The 19,484-nt window shown below is 44.8% G+C and overlaps 1 protein-coding gene and 1 long non-coding RNA gene across 2 annotated transcripts in view; one reads left to right on the top strand and one right to left on the bottom strand.

Moving 5' to 3' along the window:
* Positions 1 to 255: 255 nt before the first annotated feature.
* Positions 256 to 11,126, bottom strand: LOC134483335 (uncharacterized). The gene is made up of 2 exons (XR_010060190.1): positions 6,349 to 11,126; positions 256 to 5,831 (listed from the first exon to the last, which is right to left on the bottom strand). It is a non-coding gene; the product is annotated as an uncharacterized LOC134483335 (long non-coding RNA).
* A 2,390-nt stretch (positions 11,127 to 13,516) lies between these two features.
* Rnf150 (ring finger protein 150) overlaps positions 13,517 to 19,484 on the top strand; it is a 220,942-nt gene continuing 214,974 nt past the window's right edge. Inside the window, exon 1 of the mRNA NM_001191093.1 lies at positions 13,517 to 14,003. Within this exon, the coding sequence (NP_001178022.1) occupies positions 13,523 to 14,003 (481 nt within the window). The 5' untranslated portion in view covers positions 13,517 to 13,522. The remainder of the gene's footprint in view (positions 14,004 to 19,484) is intronic.

Raw genomic sequence — 19,484 nt, 5'->3', positions numbered from 1 at the left:
TATGAACCCTTCTGAAACTCCCTTTTGTGAAACATTTTATCTACGAGGTAATTTTATAAAGAACTTTTGTCTAAGAAAGTATAAATTGCCAGAGAGAGGAAATAAAGTGTGGCTTTGGGGGCTCTGTTCCATCTACCAAATGTGTGTGTGTGTGTGTGTGTGTGTGTGTGTGTGTGTGTTTATGTCTGTCTATATGTATGTAACTATGTAAGTATATGTGTATGTATATGTGTATGTACTTATGAAGTTGATGAAACAGGTGGTTGGACCTGGCCAGAATATATATGTGTGTGTGTGTGTGTGTGTGTGTGTGTGTGTGTGTGTGTGTGTGATTGATTGATTTTCTTCTTTTTCTTTCTCTCTGAAATTGCCAAGCTTCTGGCCCCCAGAACAGTGAGAGAGAGTTACACGGTCATCATCCTTTGGCTTTGATTCAACACTGTGTCCCACCTCAATACCTGACTGCTAGGACTGAGCTTTGAGAATAGTTCAGTGACTCCTCGAATATGTGCACATCATTCATTCACACAAAGTAGTAGATCCATCTTCTTCATGAGTCCTATAAAGATTTCACTAGTGCAATCAGTTCTCTGAAGTAGTGTTCTGTTGCTGTGAAGAGACACCATGACCATGGCAACTCTTGCACATTAAATAATTTAACTGACACTTACTTACAGGTTTAATGCTTTCATCTATCATCTTCATGGTGGGGAAGGGTGCATGGCAGCACACAGGTAGGCATGGTAGCTGGGAGTTCAACATTCATATCCACAGGCAGCAGAAAGACAGAGAGAACCACTGGGCCTGGTTTGGTCTTTGAAAATTAAAAGCCCATTCCCCAGTGGCACACTTCCCCCAACAAGGCCATACCTACACCAACAGGGCCACCTCCTATTCTTTTCAAATAGCACCATTTCCTATGTGTATAGGAGCCATTGCCATTCAAATTCCCACAAGTCTCTTGTGCCGAGATGGTAAAAGTGGCCAAAGGAAATGTGGCCATGTCCTGGAGAGGAGAACAGCAGAAAGAAGCAGATGGTCACTGACTGTGTGAGAAGGCCAGGTACAAATGGAGGCAATTGTCTTTGCAACTATATACCCCTGACATAAGGATACTCTGAGACAAAATTTGACTCCTGGAAATCTCCCCCAAGATATAAAACTTGGGAACCTGAACCCCAACAGAATGTGAGCACTGGATGTTCCATGAGATAGCTTATCCCAGCCGGCCTGACTTACAAGAGACTTCTAGCCTTCTAGGTGAACACACGAGCCATGCAACTGATACCATTGCTGCCTTGCCACTCTTGTCTACACACCCCAAACTGAAGTTCAGAGGAAAATAAAAAACATACGTAATACTTGAACCTTAGGGTTACTCACTCCAGCATAATTATTCCAGCTAAAACAAGATTTAGCATAGGTTAAGCCACTGTCTACACAACAAAATTGTTCTCTGTAAATGGTCAAGTATACTATTCATGTGAGTTCTTTCTCTCCCTCCCTTCCTCAGGGTCTGATTTAATTGAGTCACAAAGCTTGCTGAGTTTCTCATTTTTCAAATGCCTTATATTTTTCTATTCTTCGCTTCATATCTAGTCAAATTTTGCAAGTTGTCTGTTTTCAGTTTTAATCATATTAAAGTTAATTGCAACTATTTCTAAGTCATTTTCATTTATTTGTCATAGACCAGTGGGTGCTTTCTCATCTAAATGATAATCTGAAGTAAATAATGTCTACACTTTCACTTTGCCGTAAAATTTATGCAACATCTGATTTGGGTAAAGTTAGGAAGTTACTTACTTAGCTTAGTTCAGGCATTGCAATCACTGTTTTTCTTTCTATTTTCATGTGCATGTATATGTGCGTAACTTTACATGTGTGTGGGTGTGGGGGAGGTGTGTACACACACTATGGATGCCCAAAGTTGGTGTTGGTCCCTCCTCCACCTTATTTACCAGAGCAGGGTCTTTTAATTAAGCTCAGCCCACAGCTATGGAGAGTCTCGTTAGTCATCCTAATACGGGAAAGTTGTGTCAACCTTCTGAGGCTTGATCAAAGGTGGCCTACCACATCCACTAAACATCTTACATGTGTTTTGGTCATATAAACTCACAGGGCACACGATTTACCATCTCCCAAGATCCCTCCGTTAAGGTAAGATCTTAGTGCTCAAGACACTACTCGCTTCAGACACAGTGGTTGAAGGAATCAATCTGGAAGTGACCTGGAAGCCTCCTCCCTGAGATGTGACCATCTGAAGGTTTTGCGGAAGATGCCAAAGGAGAAAAACAATCAGGAGCCCAGCACAGCTGTAAAGCCAATGAAACACAATGGCCAGCCTGGGAAGATGTCCCAGTAGCACAGTAGTAGCATTTATATCTTGGAATGACCAACAGCTGTCTAATTAGACTTAAGGCCCACGCAATAGGAAGGAATTCATGCATGGAGCTACAAACCTAGCCAATTACCTATGTGTGAAGAGGTCACAGAGCCCAGAGGAAACCTACTGATGTCATTTTTCTTATATAGTTTTTAATTATATCTAAATACTTATCCTTATACCCATAGGTAAATATGGTTCTCACTCCTAACCAATGAAGCTCCTTTTATTGCAGTAGATAGGGTATTACAGAGACATACAACTAATCAAAATGCAGGGAATGTGGGACAATAGATGTCCTGTCCCTAATGTACATCCATAACACAACTCCTACATCAAAGACTCGAAGAGCATAGCACAAGAGGAGATAGAGTGGTTCTAAGCTCAGAGGACCAGGACACTTGCTGTGAGATAATGACTTTTTGATATGAGGAATGCTGTGTCCATAAAGTTTCAAAAAGTTTGGCCACCTAAACAATACGTTTACAATGACAGCACCAGTTGATATTCTAACATATATGTGAGAAATTTTACGAGGCCTCGCCCCTAAATGAAGAGCTATGGCTGCTGTGAGAGGAAGAATCAGTTTTCTACAGGGATGAGACCCTGATGGGTTATCCAATATAAAACCAAGTGATCGGCCTTAAAAACATGCACATGACCATTTATTAGAAATCCTGAGTTGTTTTTAGAACTATCACTTTGAGGCATATTTGCACATACATTTCACCCCATCACTTGAGAAGCAGGGGCAGGTAGATCTCAGTGAGATCAAGACCAGCCCGGTCCAGGTTAGCCAGGGCTACATCATGAAAAGTTATCATTACCTCAGGTCCCAGTCCAGCAGAATCCAAGTCTCTGCAGGTCTTATATAAGAAATCAAGACCACCCAGAGGAAACTAGAAAGTAGCTAGGGTTAGGAATGTTTGTTTGCTCTAATCTAAACCTTAAGATCGTTACCTGATTGAAAAACCTCAACTTCTTACAACTTCCAACTCCTATAAATCTGAGGTTAGAAGACTAGAATTGACTACTAAAGAGAACTAACTAGAAAACTGCAATCTAGCCAGCTGTGCATTCTAAGTCAGTCACATGCCTGTATTTGGCTTTATACTTTTAAATGGTCTCACAATCACTTCTATATTCAGGAAGGAAGAAAGACACAGAGAAACTCACACATATGTGCATATACCCATCATGACATGTTCCTATTGCCTTGTTATGAAGCCCTATAGTGGGGGGGGGGGTCCTTATGAACCGTTCCCATCAGACATCACTTCATCCTTTTGGGTCTTCATTTAATGGTGAGAAGTAGACATGACACTAACAGTAACATGGCACTAATGGTAGACGTGGCACTAACAGGAGACGTGACACTAACAGGAGGCATGGCACAAAGCTGTAGCAGTAACAGCTACTCTTTACTTCGTGCTCAATACACAGAGGCCACCATTCTACTTGGACTTGCCCACAGGCTAATCTGACGAAGGCATTTTCTCAATTGAGGTTCTCTGTTCCCAGAGGGCCACAGCTTACATCAAAGAATTTCTGAACATGTGATGGTGCTTTTTGTAAATATATAGTTAGAGAAATCGATTGTTATTTTAAGATAATAATCACAACGAATATTGTAAAGGGTTTTTTTATGACTTTGGATCTTTAATTTGTTATCAGAAATATTTCTACTTCATTATATTTCAATCCCCCAGATATATAGCAATAATGCAAAACACCTCCATTTCTGTCATGAAACAAAGGAAAAAGCTGTTTAATCCAATATATGTCACTTTAAGTCTAATTAGGAAATTCCAAACAAATTCAGCTCTCAAGAAGAATAAATGGTAAATAAATAAATGTGATGACCACATTTTCTTTCTACTATTGTAAACTAATTTCATTTTTTTTATTTTTCTATTGGCCTACTTTCTATTATAACAGGGCCCCAGACCTTGGTAGGCCCAAGACCTTAGCACAACTCACTTCATGATGAAAGTATCATTCAGGATGTCGTCTCTTGTTGGTACCCCACAACAGTATTATGTTCCCTTTGGACACCCATACTAATTGTTTCAGGCATAGGTCACACACAATAGAAGGCACTCTCTTAAATGACCAAAGCTGCATTTCAATCTAGATTGGAACCCAGACTTGGTTTGTTAGTGATATATATTAATACCCTGAGGGGACACAAGCTCTCAGCAGGCAGAAAACTTAAGCCACATATGGACTCGTTAAGTGTGACTAGGGACTTAAATTTTGAGAATTTTGTTTTAACTGCTGGGTGAATACTTGTGAAAGAAAAAGCCCAAGGTCCAGTCAGAGAAACTCCCAAGGACACATATGGAATTTATTATGGAGGTCGAATAACCAATGGCTCAATTAGCTGTTTGCAGGTGGGGTAGGGCCCAGGAGTGTATATGAAGAAAATGAAAGGACCCCCAAGCTTGAGAACATGAATGGCAACAATGTCATTTACTACACGATGGAGACCGGTATGAGGACAATTTACGTCTTCCTTTTAGGGAAGAAAGACAAGAGATATGAAATCGGCAAAAACATGTGGGAAGTTGAATCAACTAGAATAACGCCTGAGGGCGCCAATATGAAGCCTACCCCCTCACATCTGAAGTAAAACTGATGAGCTCAGTCCTGCCATCTTTGACACTGCTACAGCTACTATTAGATAAGAGGAAGCTGCCATCTCTTTTACCCCCCCAGTGACCCGAGGGGTGCCGATGACTTTCCATCCTTGTTGGGTGTCTTAGTTGGGGTCCCCATTGCTGTGAAGAGACACCATGACCAAAGCAACTCTTATAATGAAGACATTTAATTGGCTCTGGCTTATAGTTCAGAGGTTTAGTCCATTATCAAGCATGGCAGTGCAGGCAGACATGGTGCTAGAAGATCTGAGAGAGTTCTACGTCTTGATCCACAGGCAGCAGCAGGAGACTGTCCCACTGGGTGTGGCATAAGCATATATAAGAACTCAAGGCCTGCCTCCACCATGACACTCTTCCTCCAAAGCCACACCTATTCCAACAAGGCCACACCCACTTCAAGGCCACACCCACACCAATAAGGCCACACCCACTCCAACAAGGCCATACCTCCTAATGGTGCCTCTCCTCATGGGCCCAGGGCAGCCAATTACATTCAAACCACTACACTGGGGCTTTCTTTCTCACACTTTCCGTTCTTGCACACCTTGCCAACAAGGAAAGATTTCTTCTCATATCAATGGGCTGAGTGGACAGTTTCCTCCACCACAAATTCCAAGTACCCTCTGCGGATCCATTTTGATTTCATAGGGAGTCATCCTGGATGATGATGATGATGATGATGATGATGATGATGATGATGATGATGATGATGATGATGGAGGAAGGAAATTGTCGTTAACATCTGTCATCCAAACACCGGCAACAGGAACAGAGCACCAATACAGCTGCTGTGACCCGATAGAATTATTGTTAGCACTGGAAAGGGTTACAAACACCATCAAGTCCTAGGACTGCAATTGCTCCATGTTTTAAGGAAAATGATCCTGTGTTGGAAGTGTAGTGGAGGATTTTCATAACACGTGTGAGATCCTGGATTCAATCTCCAAGATTACAGGCAGACACAAACAAACAAACAAACTGAATTAAGAAGAAACTGTTCTTGGCAGAGGGTTGGGGGAAGTAGTGTCTAGGTTACTCTAGGAAAGCTTGCAAAGACTTCTGGGAAATGATAAACAAATGTTATTTTCTTTTTCCCAGTGGCCTTATCATGCAGTGATCAAATCAGGTGATGGCAATATATTAAAGCTGTTGACGTGAGACCAACTGAGGGCGATTACAGCTCAGTAGACATTTAGGAATTAGTACAGATAGCAAAGTGTGCCAAAAAGAGTGATTAGTCTAGCTGCAGTCTTGACCTAAATAGCAACTCAGGCGTAGAGCTGGGATTAAAACTCTGCCACCCACGTTTTCAGTGGAAGGCTATCTCTCCCTTGACTGTGTTCCATGCCTCTTTATCAGCCTTGTGGGATGCGAATTCTCTGTAAAATGAAAATTAGTTCTAAGTAACATCTTTCTAAGCAGCCAACTAGAAAGGGCAGGGAGAGGGCCGGGAGTCTTTCCCCTCTGGCAATTCTGACAAAGTTTGAAGATACTTCAATAGCTACCCCCAACAGCTGCCATGCTGAGCCAGTGTGTGAAATGCTGTGTCTTGACTTACAGATATGCCCTCCCCCATTCCAACCTTCTGGTGAGGAAGGACGAGCTGGTCCTACAAAGAATATGGGAGAATCAGCCAGTTTTTAAATATATCCAAGGAAAAGCAGTGACTTAGACTTACAAAAATAAGACACATCCATGTGAAAAAATTTAAAGGAAAAGGATGTATTGCGGTCAAGGCCTTTCCTTTGGTTTTGGCTCAAGTCCCAAAAAGAATTATCCTAAGTTTACTTTCTGTATCTAGTCTCTTGAAACATATCTGTGATGCGAAGTTGTTTGGAAGGTTTCTGGTAGGAGCAAAGAAGCCCAAATGAAACCTCAACAATGTATCAAGGACTGTAACAGAAAGAAGCATTTGATAAGCCAAAGCTACAAAACATAAAAGTAGCAATTTTAGCAGGTCTACTGTTCCGTAATTTGAGAAGTTAATAAAAGAACGAAGGGGGAAAACAAGCATAGTATTGGCATCATGTTCTGCTCCAAAAGAACTCTTCTGGGGCCTTCCTTTTGTATCCAGTGTGCTTGTCTCAGGAGTCAAAGAAGTTGCTAGGTGGTAAGAAACCACCTATGAAAACCATCAATTTCCCTTAAAGAGAAAATGAGGTAAGCGTCTCAGCCTAAAAATAGGAAAAGACAATTAGCCAGTGGCAAAGGAAGTGAAGTTATAAATCACAGCAAAATTAAGAAACTGGGAAACACCAGAGACACGTGCCTGTGGAGCAATGGAATGGTCCTTAAAACCATAGCCCCAAGCTAGGTTTCTGGAAAGAAAGTCCCACTCCCAAATATACCAGTTGTATGACCTCAGGGAAACCACTCTACTTCTTTTAGTTCATGTTACCTTATCTTGTGTGTAACGGGAGTAACAAATGCTTTCTTTTATTTTTGGTTGTGAGCCTAGCCTTTAACGGCTGAGCCATCTCTCCAGCCGGACAAACGCTTTCTTAGCATTAAGCAAGACAGCCTATATAGGTGCTTAGAACAACAGCGCCTGTCTACTGTCCAGTCCTCAGAAATCTCAGTTCCTTGTAAATATGTAACATTCAACACTTACCAAAGCCTACTATAAGCCAGGCACCATAGCAGATGCTTGGCCCCTAAGCACTACTAGGAAACCCAGCCTTGCTGAGTTCTATGAACAAGTTCCTCTGAAATTATCATCACTAAAGGTGTGAAATGGAATCAATCTAATTTGAACACTCCTGCTTATTTTTCTATTTACACACAGAATTATTACTCTTACTGTACTAATCTGGTAAGTATGGTTTTAGATCTGAAAAACTGACATTCAACATTAATTTGGATTATTCTATCTGCTGGTAAGTCCTTGATAGACAGGATCATCTCAAAATCATCTAGAAGCCCATAAGAGCAGGCTGCCTAAAAAAAAGAGAGGTGACTGTCCCCTGAGAGGCCAACTTAGGATGGCCCAATTTTCAAAGGCTTTGCTTTATGGTTGTGAACTACCAGTATTGTGTGTTATTGTGTATGATATTTTGAATTCTGGTCTTTCATAGGCAAGGAGCGTGTAGTGTGTGCTCCTGAAGAGAGATCACAGCAAGCTCCAGGTTAGGGTCAGCCATGATGTCACCAGGTTGAAGCACCCATATTTTGTACTGCACTATGTCATTAAACTAGTCAGTTAGGCTAGATATATCAAATGGCTTTTTGTTTTAACAGTGTTTTTGTTTTAAAGTAAACTTAGAGGATAACAACCTCATTATAAGTAGGTCATGTGTACACATACATGAGTAAATTGGCATTCTTTAGTTTGGGGTGTTGATTTTTTTAGATCTCCCCGATCCCCACTCTGACCTCTTCTTAATATCTCCCTTACACTTCCATGGGTCTAACATACACTGTCTTTTAGAAGTTTTCAGGTCTTCGTAGAAAGTGTTAATCCCTTCAGTTTTAATAGGACATTTGTGGTTCAGCACAAGCAAAATTGGCTGTAGGGTGCCTGGGATTCTAATTGTGATTTATCTGATGCTAGAATTTGGTCTTTCCCCCTGCATCACTGAATTTCCCCTTTGAGTAAATATGGATGCCAGAACAAAGGGGACGATCTCTAGCTCAGGACACAACAAATCACAATGACATAGTGTAGCCATTCATAGGAAGCCAACTTTAAAACTAGTCAGGGCAGCCTTAATGCTTTAGGTTTCCCAACAGTGCTCTGTAGTACTTGATCGATTTTCCCCTTTCCCAGTCTCATAGAATATGTTTTGAAAGATTTCTTTTGTTTTCAGGCAGATCAAGTTACCTGAGAGTTTATTATAGTAAAAAGGTACATGCTAATGAGTGATCTTCCATTTTGTTAAGTGGGACTGACCAATCAACATAAACTTTAAAAAAATGTAAGGCAAAAGAAACCCAGACATTGAAACTTCTATCCATAAGACTCCTATTAAACTATTAAGGATGTACGTCAAGCCATAATAAATTGTATTTCTAAGTGACACAACTCACTTTGTAAAATGTCTAAGGTCAGAGTCTCTTTGAGCATGTTGGATACAGTGGTGGTGAGACCCAGTATGGATGTTAAGGTGGAAAGTATCTACAGAAAGTCCATTTGGCTGGTACTCAGAGAACCGAGGCTCTGCCATTCCTCGTCATGGCTGCTCTTTGTTTCTGACTCAGACCCAAACATCCTGCAAACCTGTTCCTTCCACCAAGGAGTCCCACAGAAACTCGTACTGCTAGAGAATCCTCCCGACTGGAGGGGACTTGTCATTGTTATTTTAAGAATTTCTTTAAGAGCCCTCTTTAGTGCTTCATGAAGCCAACCTGAAAAACGCAATTTGGCAATCTTATTAGTGTGACAATGACAAAAGTTCTTCACAGACTCTGACCGAACATTCTCTCTTCTGTAACCTAATACTGCGGCAAATTGTATCAGATTGCCATCTTGGTAACCGCAGGCACCTAAAACCGAATATATCTAATTCTGTTCATTCTTCACCCCAAAGCTCCTCTTGATATCACTCATCTTACAAAATGATAACTCCCGCTTGTAAAAAATCAATCAATCAATCAATCAATCAATCAATCAATCAATCAATTTTTCCCCTTCCCTGGTCCCTGCTACTTGAATGATGATTCTGGGTCTAATTATTTACTAATAATGGCCTCTGGATAGAGGCCATAAACTGGCTCATTCACCAACTAGCTCATAACATATTTAACCCACTCACACTATTCTGTGTCCTACCTCTTCTTCAGTCCCAGGCTGCTTCATCCTCAGCTTCTTTCTGAGCATCCCCCTCACATCTCTTTTTATTCTCTCCCTGTTTCCCAGAATCCTCTGTCTCCCTGCCAGTGTCCAACTTCCTATTTCTTGCCTCAGCTCATTGGCCAAAGACTTTTTATTGACAGGTGATGCTTCTAAGAGAGTCTCTCTATACCAGCTGCTTCCTGACTTCTGTGTTTTCCTTCCCACCCTCATCAAATGCATCAGAGAACAGTGCCTGATCCTCGGAGCTCTCCACGGAGCCAATCACTCCTGAGCATGTTCTGCCACTCTCCCAGCATGAGTCTCTCTTGGCAACTCCCCCAGATTATTTTTGTAGCTCCCTAAGTGCTCTCCTTGCTTCTACAATTCCTCCAGTATTGTTAGAATAAAGCTTTGGTGTTCTCATATAATAACATACTTTTCTGTTCAGAGATCTTTCAGGAATCTTCCTCTCACCCAGATTAAACTTGCAAGGCCACGTAGGATCTTCCCACCATTGCTTGGAATCCATTCTTTCACTGTCTTCACCGCTCATCCCTCTCCACCTTCGAGGAGCTCACTATGGCTCCTGAGCACATCAAACACCATCCTGTCTGAGCTATTGTACCTACACCCCCTTCTTCCTGCTACCAACAACTGATCCCCAAGTATCATTCAAATCCTTCGCCCTTTGGAGTTTTGTAGCAGTTGACTCTGGCATAGACCGGCACCTCGTGTGAAGTAAATCATCCTCTCCTAATCTACTGCTGCTTCTCTCTTTGGAACATGGGTGGTTAACTGGACACGATCTGAAACTTTCAAATTCTCTTTTCTCCCATTCTCCTAGGCATGCAAGAATCTTGCTTTGCTCCCAGCTGTCTACTCCAAGTCTGGAGAACTGTGTGATAACAGAGGAACAGATTCAAGATACTGTGCACTGGGAGAGGGATGCGGCAAAGTCGTCTTTCCTCCTTCAACGAGCCACTGGTTCAACAGGCCAAGTCATCCCACGGGAAAAGTGAGGAGTCAAGTTGAGAGAAACCCATGGCTAACGCAAGGCTGGAAGGTTCTTAGTGCACATCAATATCACGAACTGAATCCTAGGTACCCTGCATGCCTACTCAAGGGATACCAGGATTTTCTAGTTAATTGTTTTCTCAGAGCTAAATAATAGCAAGTTGCAGAAGGACTGTCTCTTCACTACTAAATACGTCAGACATACACAGACCCCTTATAAGGATATTCTCCCACAAAACTGCAAAGTAAACTTCCAAACCAGGAAATCACCTCATGGACATACTGACAGTCTACAGACTTCATTCAAATGTCTCCCAATTATTTATTTTTCCAGGACCTCATCCAGAATTATCTGCTGGATTTCGAAGCTGAGTCTCTCCAGGTTGGATCTGTCCTGTCTTCGATTAGCTTGAGAGTGCTATCCTAGACCTTTATGGATAATACAGCACACATCCAGAGTCCATCTTGTGTTTCCTGGCGTACAGACCTGGGGCATGTATATTATGACAAAAGCTGCTGGGGCTTCTCAGTGGCTCTCATCGGGAGGCACAGGCTTCTATTTGCTCCACGACAGATGAACTGCATCCTGGGTAGTCAGTGTGCTCTGAGTCTTCCAAAGTCCCTTTCAGAAAATACCACCTGTCCCTCGTAAACCAGTATTTTCCAGAAGATACGTGGCTAACATCTTGATTAGCATCCAATACCCTCCCAGGCTTACTATCCACCCATGACTCCGGCTTGAAGCCACCAACACTCTGTCAGGTGGAGGCTCCATGGGCAGTCATCCCCACCCACGGTTCAGAAGCAGGTCTCCTCAGCAAAGGACACTGCATTAAAAACAGCAACAACAACAACACTGCTCTGATGAACTAAAAGCCCGGTTTCTATGTGGAATAAACGGGAAGCACACGAATCCAGCACATCAAATAGCATAGGCAGATTCTTCTACGTCACTCTTGTGCCTGCTTGTAGTTTCTTTACAGCTGGGGTTCTCTGAGCCCCCACTCCCAGCAACCACCACCAGCCTGTGTGGCTGCCCAGAGAAGGAGAAGCTGTTGTAGTAGATGGTCAGACTGTACACATGTTAAGGTCCCGGGGAAAAGTGGATTTTTTTTTCTAATGAATTGGGCATTGGTTCTTTGAAAGAGAACCATGTGGAAGATATGATATAAACGGTTAAGAACTATCATATAAGTATATACGTAAATTAGTGGAAACTTTATATTATTGGCTTCTGAAGCTATGGAAAACATTAGCGAGGAAATGTAACAGCCAACCAGATGTCCAATTGTTAACGAATTCCGCTATTAGAACACTACTCTGGGGGAACTATTCTCCACCGGCTTCTTTTCATCTCTGTCACGACTGAAAAACACGTTAAAACAGTAACCAAAACTGTCCCCCTCCCCCCCGCCTCCCCAGCCTACTGACACTGTGCTTTCTCTATCGCGGGGCATAGATTTTAAAGACAGTGGCAAAATGTCTCCGAGTCTTAAAGTATGAGGAAAGATCCATTTTCTAAGAAAACTAATGCCACGTGTTGGCCTCCAGAGGAGAGGAAAGAAGTCACTTGTACCCCCACCACAGACTGGTCCTTAGAGCAGCAAAGTGTGCATCGCTAACGACCCCAGCCCTGACTTAATAAACGTGAAACTCTCCTAAATTCAAGGTGGTTTAAACATTCAAGTCCTGCTTTAAAACTGGGGTTCTGAGAGCCATGATCCTAAATATTCAGGTCTGGGGAAAGGGGTCTCATGACCAATCAGACCTGGAGTGAGTACCAGAGAACCCCCTTCACATCTTCCAGCAAATGGAAATACTGTTCCAGAGAGGTACCTACACTTTGATGTTTTTAAGACTCTCCCAATTGTTCCCATTTCAAAGGCCTGAAGGTCTTTTTTTATCTCTTGCCCCAAACTAGTCGAAGCCTGAATTTGAGGCCCAGCAGAGGTCGCTGACACCCAGAAAGAGTGAGCGTGGCCAGGGGAACCCAGGAGCTTTGACATCATACTAAGCTCCTCCTTGCACGCACACATATCACACACACACACACACACACACACACACACACACACACACACAACGCTATACCCCTCCTCACTCTCTCCCCCATCCCATCCGCCCCGTACCGCCCCCTCCCTCGACAAGTGACTGTCCCAGGCATAGCCACCTAGTCTAGCCAGAAGCGCAGCGCCCACTGCCCAAGGGAACCCACGCGTAACAGGAGTGACCACCGTGACTGCAGTGGGACCGATAGTCCCAGCACCCGGGATCTCCAGCAACCCACCCCCGCCCCGCTCGGCCGCGGCAACCAGGGCCGCCACCCCCTCCAAACCCGAGGACCCCCTCCACCTCTATGAGAGAAGGCGACGCAGGGCAAAGAAGCAGGACGCCTGGCAGTCGGACTCCCCCGCAAGTGCGCGGCACCCGTTTCGCGTCCGCGCCGCGATCACCCGGGAAGCCCGATGCCAGCGCCGCGCGTTGGCTGAGAGGGGACAGGGCGGGTTTCTCCCGTTCGCCCCGGATCCGGTCTCCGCAGCGGCTGCGCGTCCCAGCCCGGGCTCCGCGGGCCCGGGAGTGAGTCGCAGCGACAGGACGACCAGAGCGGTGGCCCGGGGTTGGCCCGGGCAGAGAAAGGAGGGACGGAGCGTGGGGAGGGCGCAGGGGGCGGGGAGAGGACCCCGGAGGAGAGAGATGACAATGTCTCTCATCCAAGCGTGCCGCAGTCTGGCTCTCTCAACATGGCTGCTTTCCTTTTGTTTCGTGCATCTGCTCTGCCTGGACTTCACCGTGGCGGAGAAGGAGGAATGGTACACCGCCTTCGTGAACATCACCTATACGGAGCCCGAGTCCGGGGCCGCGGTAGCGGGCGGTGGTGGTGGCGCCGAGCTGCACACAGAGAAGAGCGAGTGCGGGCGATACGGCGAGCACTCGCCCAAGCAGGACGCGCGCGGCGAGGTGGTCATGGCCAGTTCGGTCCACGACCGCCTGGCTTGCGACCCCAACACCAAGTTCGCGGCGCCGGCCCACGGCAAACACTGGATAGCCCTCATCCCCAAGGGCAACTGCACCTACAGGGATAAGATCCGGAACGCGTTTCTGCAGAACGCCTCCGCCGTGGTCATCTTCAACGTGGGTTCCAACACCAACGAGACCATCACCATGCCCCACGCAGGTGAGCAACCCCCCCCCGGGGGGGGGGTAACTGGCGGAAGTGGGGGAGGGGAGCCCGAGAAGCGTCTAGGGAGATCTAGCACCGCCTCCGGGGCACCTCCGCCTGGGAAGTCCGTGCAGCACCAGAGATCGGTCTCTTGTGTATGAACCTATTAAGTTTTGGTGTGCGTCGCTTGGGGTCAGGGAAGGAGATTACAAGCAGGAGAGGATGTTGGGGGGAGTATCAGAAAGTCTGGTTCGGGAAAGGGTTCACAGTGGTGGGGTGTCTTCTCCCAGGAGAAATTGGGAAGTGAGGTTTGGGAGACAGGGCTGGGATAATTGTTCTTGTTAGCGACCCGTCTCAGCACCTGTTTGGAACCGGAAGTTCTGATAACTCATCTTTGCGCGTGGCTGTGTGTATCAGATATACATATCTTGTGCAAGTGTTTTCCGTATCAAGAGGCAGGTCAAGTTACCTGCCTGCCGCTGACCACTTGCAAGCTGCTCCCACAAAGTCAGGTTTCAGCCCTTCTCAGGAGCCCATCCCCTTGCCGAGACCATAATTAAATAATGCTCAATGTAGCAGCTCTGCCCGGGGTTGTCATCTAGAGAAACCGACTGACAGAGAGCAGGGTGGACCATTGCAATGTCCAACAAGCCAAGAATAGCCACAAAGTTAGAATTACTTTCTACTGCTGGGTCGCCTTTTGCCTGCCTGGGTTTCGAGATGCACTGAAGAAAAGACCTTTGTCAGGGATCACAGGGGCCAGGACTCAAAATAAACATTATTGCCCCAATTTGACAGTCTATAAGCAGTGTTTTGGAGACAGAAGTAACAGAAGTAACAAGGCTATGTTATTCGTATTTGTTAGCACAAGCCACTGGTTGTGGGAAACAGGCCTCTTTGAGCGCAAGCTACTGCACAGGTATCTGAGAGGTGGCTCTTTTCTTTTCCTCACAGCATTCCCCTAGATGAGGTTCCTGCAGGCAGGAAGTGGGAGAAATGACTGGAGTGTTGTTCTGGGCAGAGGCGTCCAATCAAAACTATTGTTGCAATTAAAAGCCAGGCTTTTAATAAGCAAAGAACTGGGACGGAACATCCAGATTGGCTGGACATGTTTTTTTTAGAGACAGGTCTCCCTTCAAGAATCCATAGCACCTATTAGTGAAATATACAATCAGTTTGCCCAGAGTAACCAACACCAGCTGTTGTAGTCAAGGGCGTTTGTTAACTTTCTGGAAAACAGGTTGGAGGCAAAAGGTCAGAGGCCTATGAAAAATAAGCCAGAAAACAGCAGGGTTTTCATGAAGAGAGGCCATTGCCTTCTTAGAAAACTTCCGACCTTGCACCTTAGAGACATTTACTGTATTTCCTTGAACTTAACCACTCTCCCAGGGAAAGGCCTGTACTCTGACCTTGAGTTATAGGACCCGGGCTTAAACCAGATCTCCAAGGGTATTTGCACTGTGGAAGAGTATCGGAGTCATGTAAGGTATCTTTCAATTAACATTTAATATGGGAAATATAGATTCAGGGAGTGGGAAGTAGGGCATGCAGGAGTTATTCTGGGTTCTGTAAACACCAAGGTTGTTAGTGAAATTTACGGATTTCCTAAATGCTTTTCTGTGTGTGAGCATGGAGTCTTACACCGAGCTTCTCTGTGCACAGCATTAATAGCTGTCATTTGTTCCTGTCTAAGAAACTGTTTTCAGAACAGCAGGCACACTGGATCAATTAATGGCTCACCAGTCTTGAAGAAAGCTATAATTTGATTTTCTACACAAAGGATGCTTAAGGTGTACTGAGAAGGAAAGGCTTGGTGATAGTCTAAAAGTTAATGTTGTATTTCTCCAAGTCAAAAAAAAAAAAAGTTGTGTCTGCTGTTAGCCTTGAGCTCCCTGCTATGCCTTGGACACAATCCCACATTAGTCAGAGGGGGAGCCTTTTGTGTTATGTGTGTTCTGTGTTTTGTGTGACCAAAGAGAACATATGAGTTTGGCTGTCAATCAATGTCCTACACGTCCTTCTAGGACCCAAAGGCTCAACTTTCTCCTCATTAAATATGAGTCAGACTTGGGAATCCACTGAAGAGACTATATACAGGTTAGATGTCAGTGGAATAGGGTTATTTCATGAGCTTGGGTTGCAGGACACCAGGGGACACGGTTGTGGCCTTTTAAAATTCAGTCCCTGAGTTTAGAAGAAAATTAAAAGCTAATATTGCCTCACCTCTCCATCAGTGCCCTGATTTGAGGAGGCGGTCTCTTGGGGAAGAGAAGGCTTTGGTTTGAAATTCTAGAACCTACCTATAGTGTTCATCATCTGCTGTAATAGAGCCCTAATATCCCAGACAGATAAAAATTCTCCCTCACCCTCTCCCCCTCCCCCTCCCCTCCCCCTCTCCTAAGTTCCTTCTTTTACATTTTTCTTTTTCTGGATCCATGGTTTTGAGTTTCTGCCATGTCTGCTCCCTCCCAACCCCCTCCCTTCCTCCCTCTCATCTCTATGTGTTTGTGTCTTGTTCATGGAGTTTAGATGGAACCTTTAATATGTAGATTTGGTCTAGTTTCTCACATATCTACTCTTCCCAGTGTTCACCATGGTTGTAATAAATGTCACCGATTACTATTTCATTTATTTTTACTGCCCAAAAGCATTCCACGTTTTATTTATTGTCAGTGGATGGAAACTGGGTCATTTCTACTTTGGGGTTTTTACGAATGGTGTTGCTATGTACATTCTTGTGCTGCCTCGTGTGTGTGTGTGTGTGTGTGGTGTCCTAGGTTTATATTGAGAAGCAGAATTTCTGGGTTACATGGCCACTCTGTGACTTTTAAGGAACTGCCAGATCTCTTCCTCATGCTGGTTAGTTTTTGTCTTATTGTCACAGGTTGGGGTCATCTAGGAAGAAGGGCCCTCAGCTGAGAGAACGCCCCATGAGATGGGCCTGTAGGCAAGTCTATCAGCCATATTTGTGGTTAATGATTGATATGGAATGACCCAGCCTGTTGTGGTCAGTGCCGTGTCTGAGCAAATGATCCTGGGAGGTATACAGAACATGGTCCAGCCAAGCGAGACACTAGGCAGTCTTCCTTTCTGGTCTCTGCCTCCATGTCTTAATTCCCGTCCTTACTTCCCCTCAGTGATGGATTGTGACCTGATAGTTATAAGATGAACATGTTATCCTCCCCAGGTTGCTTTTGACAGTGGTCTTTTTTTTTTTTTTTATCACAGTACTAGAAAGCAGATGAGGGCATTTCTTTTGTGTCTAAGTCATTTCCGATTACTTCCGGAAGTCTCGAGGTGTCAGTTCCGGAAGCTGCTCATTGGAGCTAATGGCTGACCACCTTTTAATCAAGGTCAGTGTGAGGTGGAAGCTTCCTTACAGCTCCATTTTGATGACAGTTACTTTTTCGTAGACATGGTCTTGCTATATAGCCTAGGCCGTCTGCAAACACGCAATCTGCTCACACCAGCTGCAGAGCCCTGGGGTTTTAAGCTTGTGTGGCTGGACCTGACTTAACGGTGACTTCTTCAAAACATGCTCTCAAGTCATCTTCCCCCCTCCATTTTGTCCCCCCTTAGACCAGCCATTCATTGTTCTTTCCTAGACTTTTAATTCACGTGGCTTTTGTTCAAGAGAAGTGGGTATAATTGCATTTGCAGGCCCCCACTAGAATGGTAGGAGGTATAGCACCTCTAGAAAGTGTATCCATGAACCAGAGCAAAAGGATGTCCAGGAACACCGCCTCCCCTGTGCAAGCCCTGACACGAATAGCTAGATGCATATAAAGGCAGCAGCCTCTTGGAGGTGGTCTGGTGCCAGCCCAAGAGCCTTCCTCCAGTGTCCTATAGGCCTTTGGAGACAGCCTGATAACTAGAGCATGAGTTTAGAGGAGACCACTTGCTTTGTACACCTCCGATGTTTTCATGCTCTGTGACTTTGAGCAATTTAGTCAACCTCTCAGGGCTTGAGCATCCTATGCAAGTCTGCTTGTGTGAATTTCACGGGATAGTATGCAAATATCTGTATCTCAGCTACGTATGAGCTGGCACTTGGCAAGGATCTCTCACTGGACATGGAGTTGCTATTTGGGGTGGAATGGCTGGTTAGCGATCCCTAGGCTCCACGTGCTTCTACCCTCTGGTGTAACTTTGATAAGTGGTAGCTGAGGATCTGAACTCAGGTCGTCATGCTTGCAAACACTGGACCCACTGGGTCGTCCCCTCAGCCCCAGTGTTAACTCATAACTGGGTGACACACACCAACAAACTGAAACCATGGAATAAACCACCAAATCCCCTGGCTGGCCAAGCCTCTAGTGACCTTGAAAAAGAACTCTTAATTCATTCTTTCATGGCTTAGAGACAGAGCAGTCACCCCATTTCCACTGGCCACCTCTGGTGTCGGGATGAAAATGTTGGGTTCTCCTGATAGTTGAGGAGTTTCTTATTACTGTCTGATCACACTGGTGCCTTCTCTAGGCTGGAACTTCATTGTCACCAGAGTGAGGACATGCATGTCACCTTTGGTGAATCCCCAGGTGTGCAACTATCTCTATCCAAGTTACATCCAGAAGAAGGGATATCCCCCCCCCCATTTCAAAGGCTTCAGTTGTTAGCACTCTGTTTATCAATCACTAGTACATAGCTAAGAGGTAGATACATTTCCAGTTGCCTACGAAGGATTTTCAAGGCTCCTGAGAGAGGTGGGAGGGGAGAGAGGCTACAGAAGCAGCAGGCCGTCTTGGATAGGAGGGAGATAGAGGATACACACACACTTCTCGAAGTTCAGAAGGAGCAAGGAGATCATAGAAGCCCTGCCTGTGTTCTAAATACTTTACTGCATGGGTTTCTGCTACCTTGATGGCCCTTGCTTTAATGGCTAGTCTCCTTCTGCCCTGGCCTCCATATAGGAGCCAGTTGCTTTGCTGAAATCAATCTTTAGGACTCTCTTGCCTCTAGATTGTCCACCATGCAGTTTTGATTTATATTTCCCATTAAGGCCCACGCTTGTCTTTCAGCATATCATAGCTCTTTCCTAGAGTAGGGCTAATGTGGACCAAATAATCCATGTAGGGGATAACCCAAGAACTTTTGCGTTTAACTTAACTTTGGCTGGCTGACACAGCTCCTCTATCTATCTGACACGTCTCCATTTCTACAGACGACCTGGTCACACAGATACTAAGCTGTAGAGTTAAGCTACAGAACTAAGCCACAGATGCAGGGGGTTGCCTGCCCATGGAATCTATGCTCATAGCCAGATGTATGCTTACATCCATTCTCTTAGGCTCCTTCTCAACTCAAAAACTATTGCAAAAACAGGCTGTGGACAGTGGTCACTTGACACTGAGCACAGGGCAAGGCTATAGGGTTCGTGTTTGTTTCACAATATGTCAGTGAGTCTGTAGGCAAACCCATGGCCAACTGTCAAACAGCTCGTCTGTAGTAGAAACAGAACCTTACATTTAGGCTCTCTTCCTCCACTCCATCTCATCT

The sequence above is a fragment of the Rattus norvegicus genome, chromosome 19, assembly GCF_036323735.1.
Source record: "Rattus norvegicus strain BN/NHsdMcwi chromosome 19, GRCr8, whole genome shotgun sequence".
In the NCBI taxonomy this organism is placed as follows: domain Eukaryota; kingdom Metazoa; phylum Chordata; class Mammalia; order Rodentia; family Muridae; genus Rattus; species Rattus norvegicus.
The sequence above is the reverse complement of the archived record's forward strand: the minus strand, read 5'-3'. Positions and strand labels throughout refer to the sequence as shown.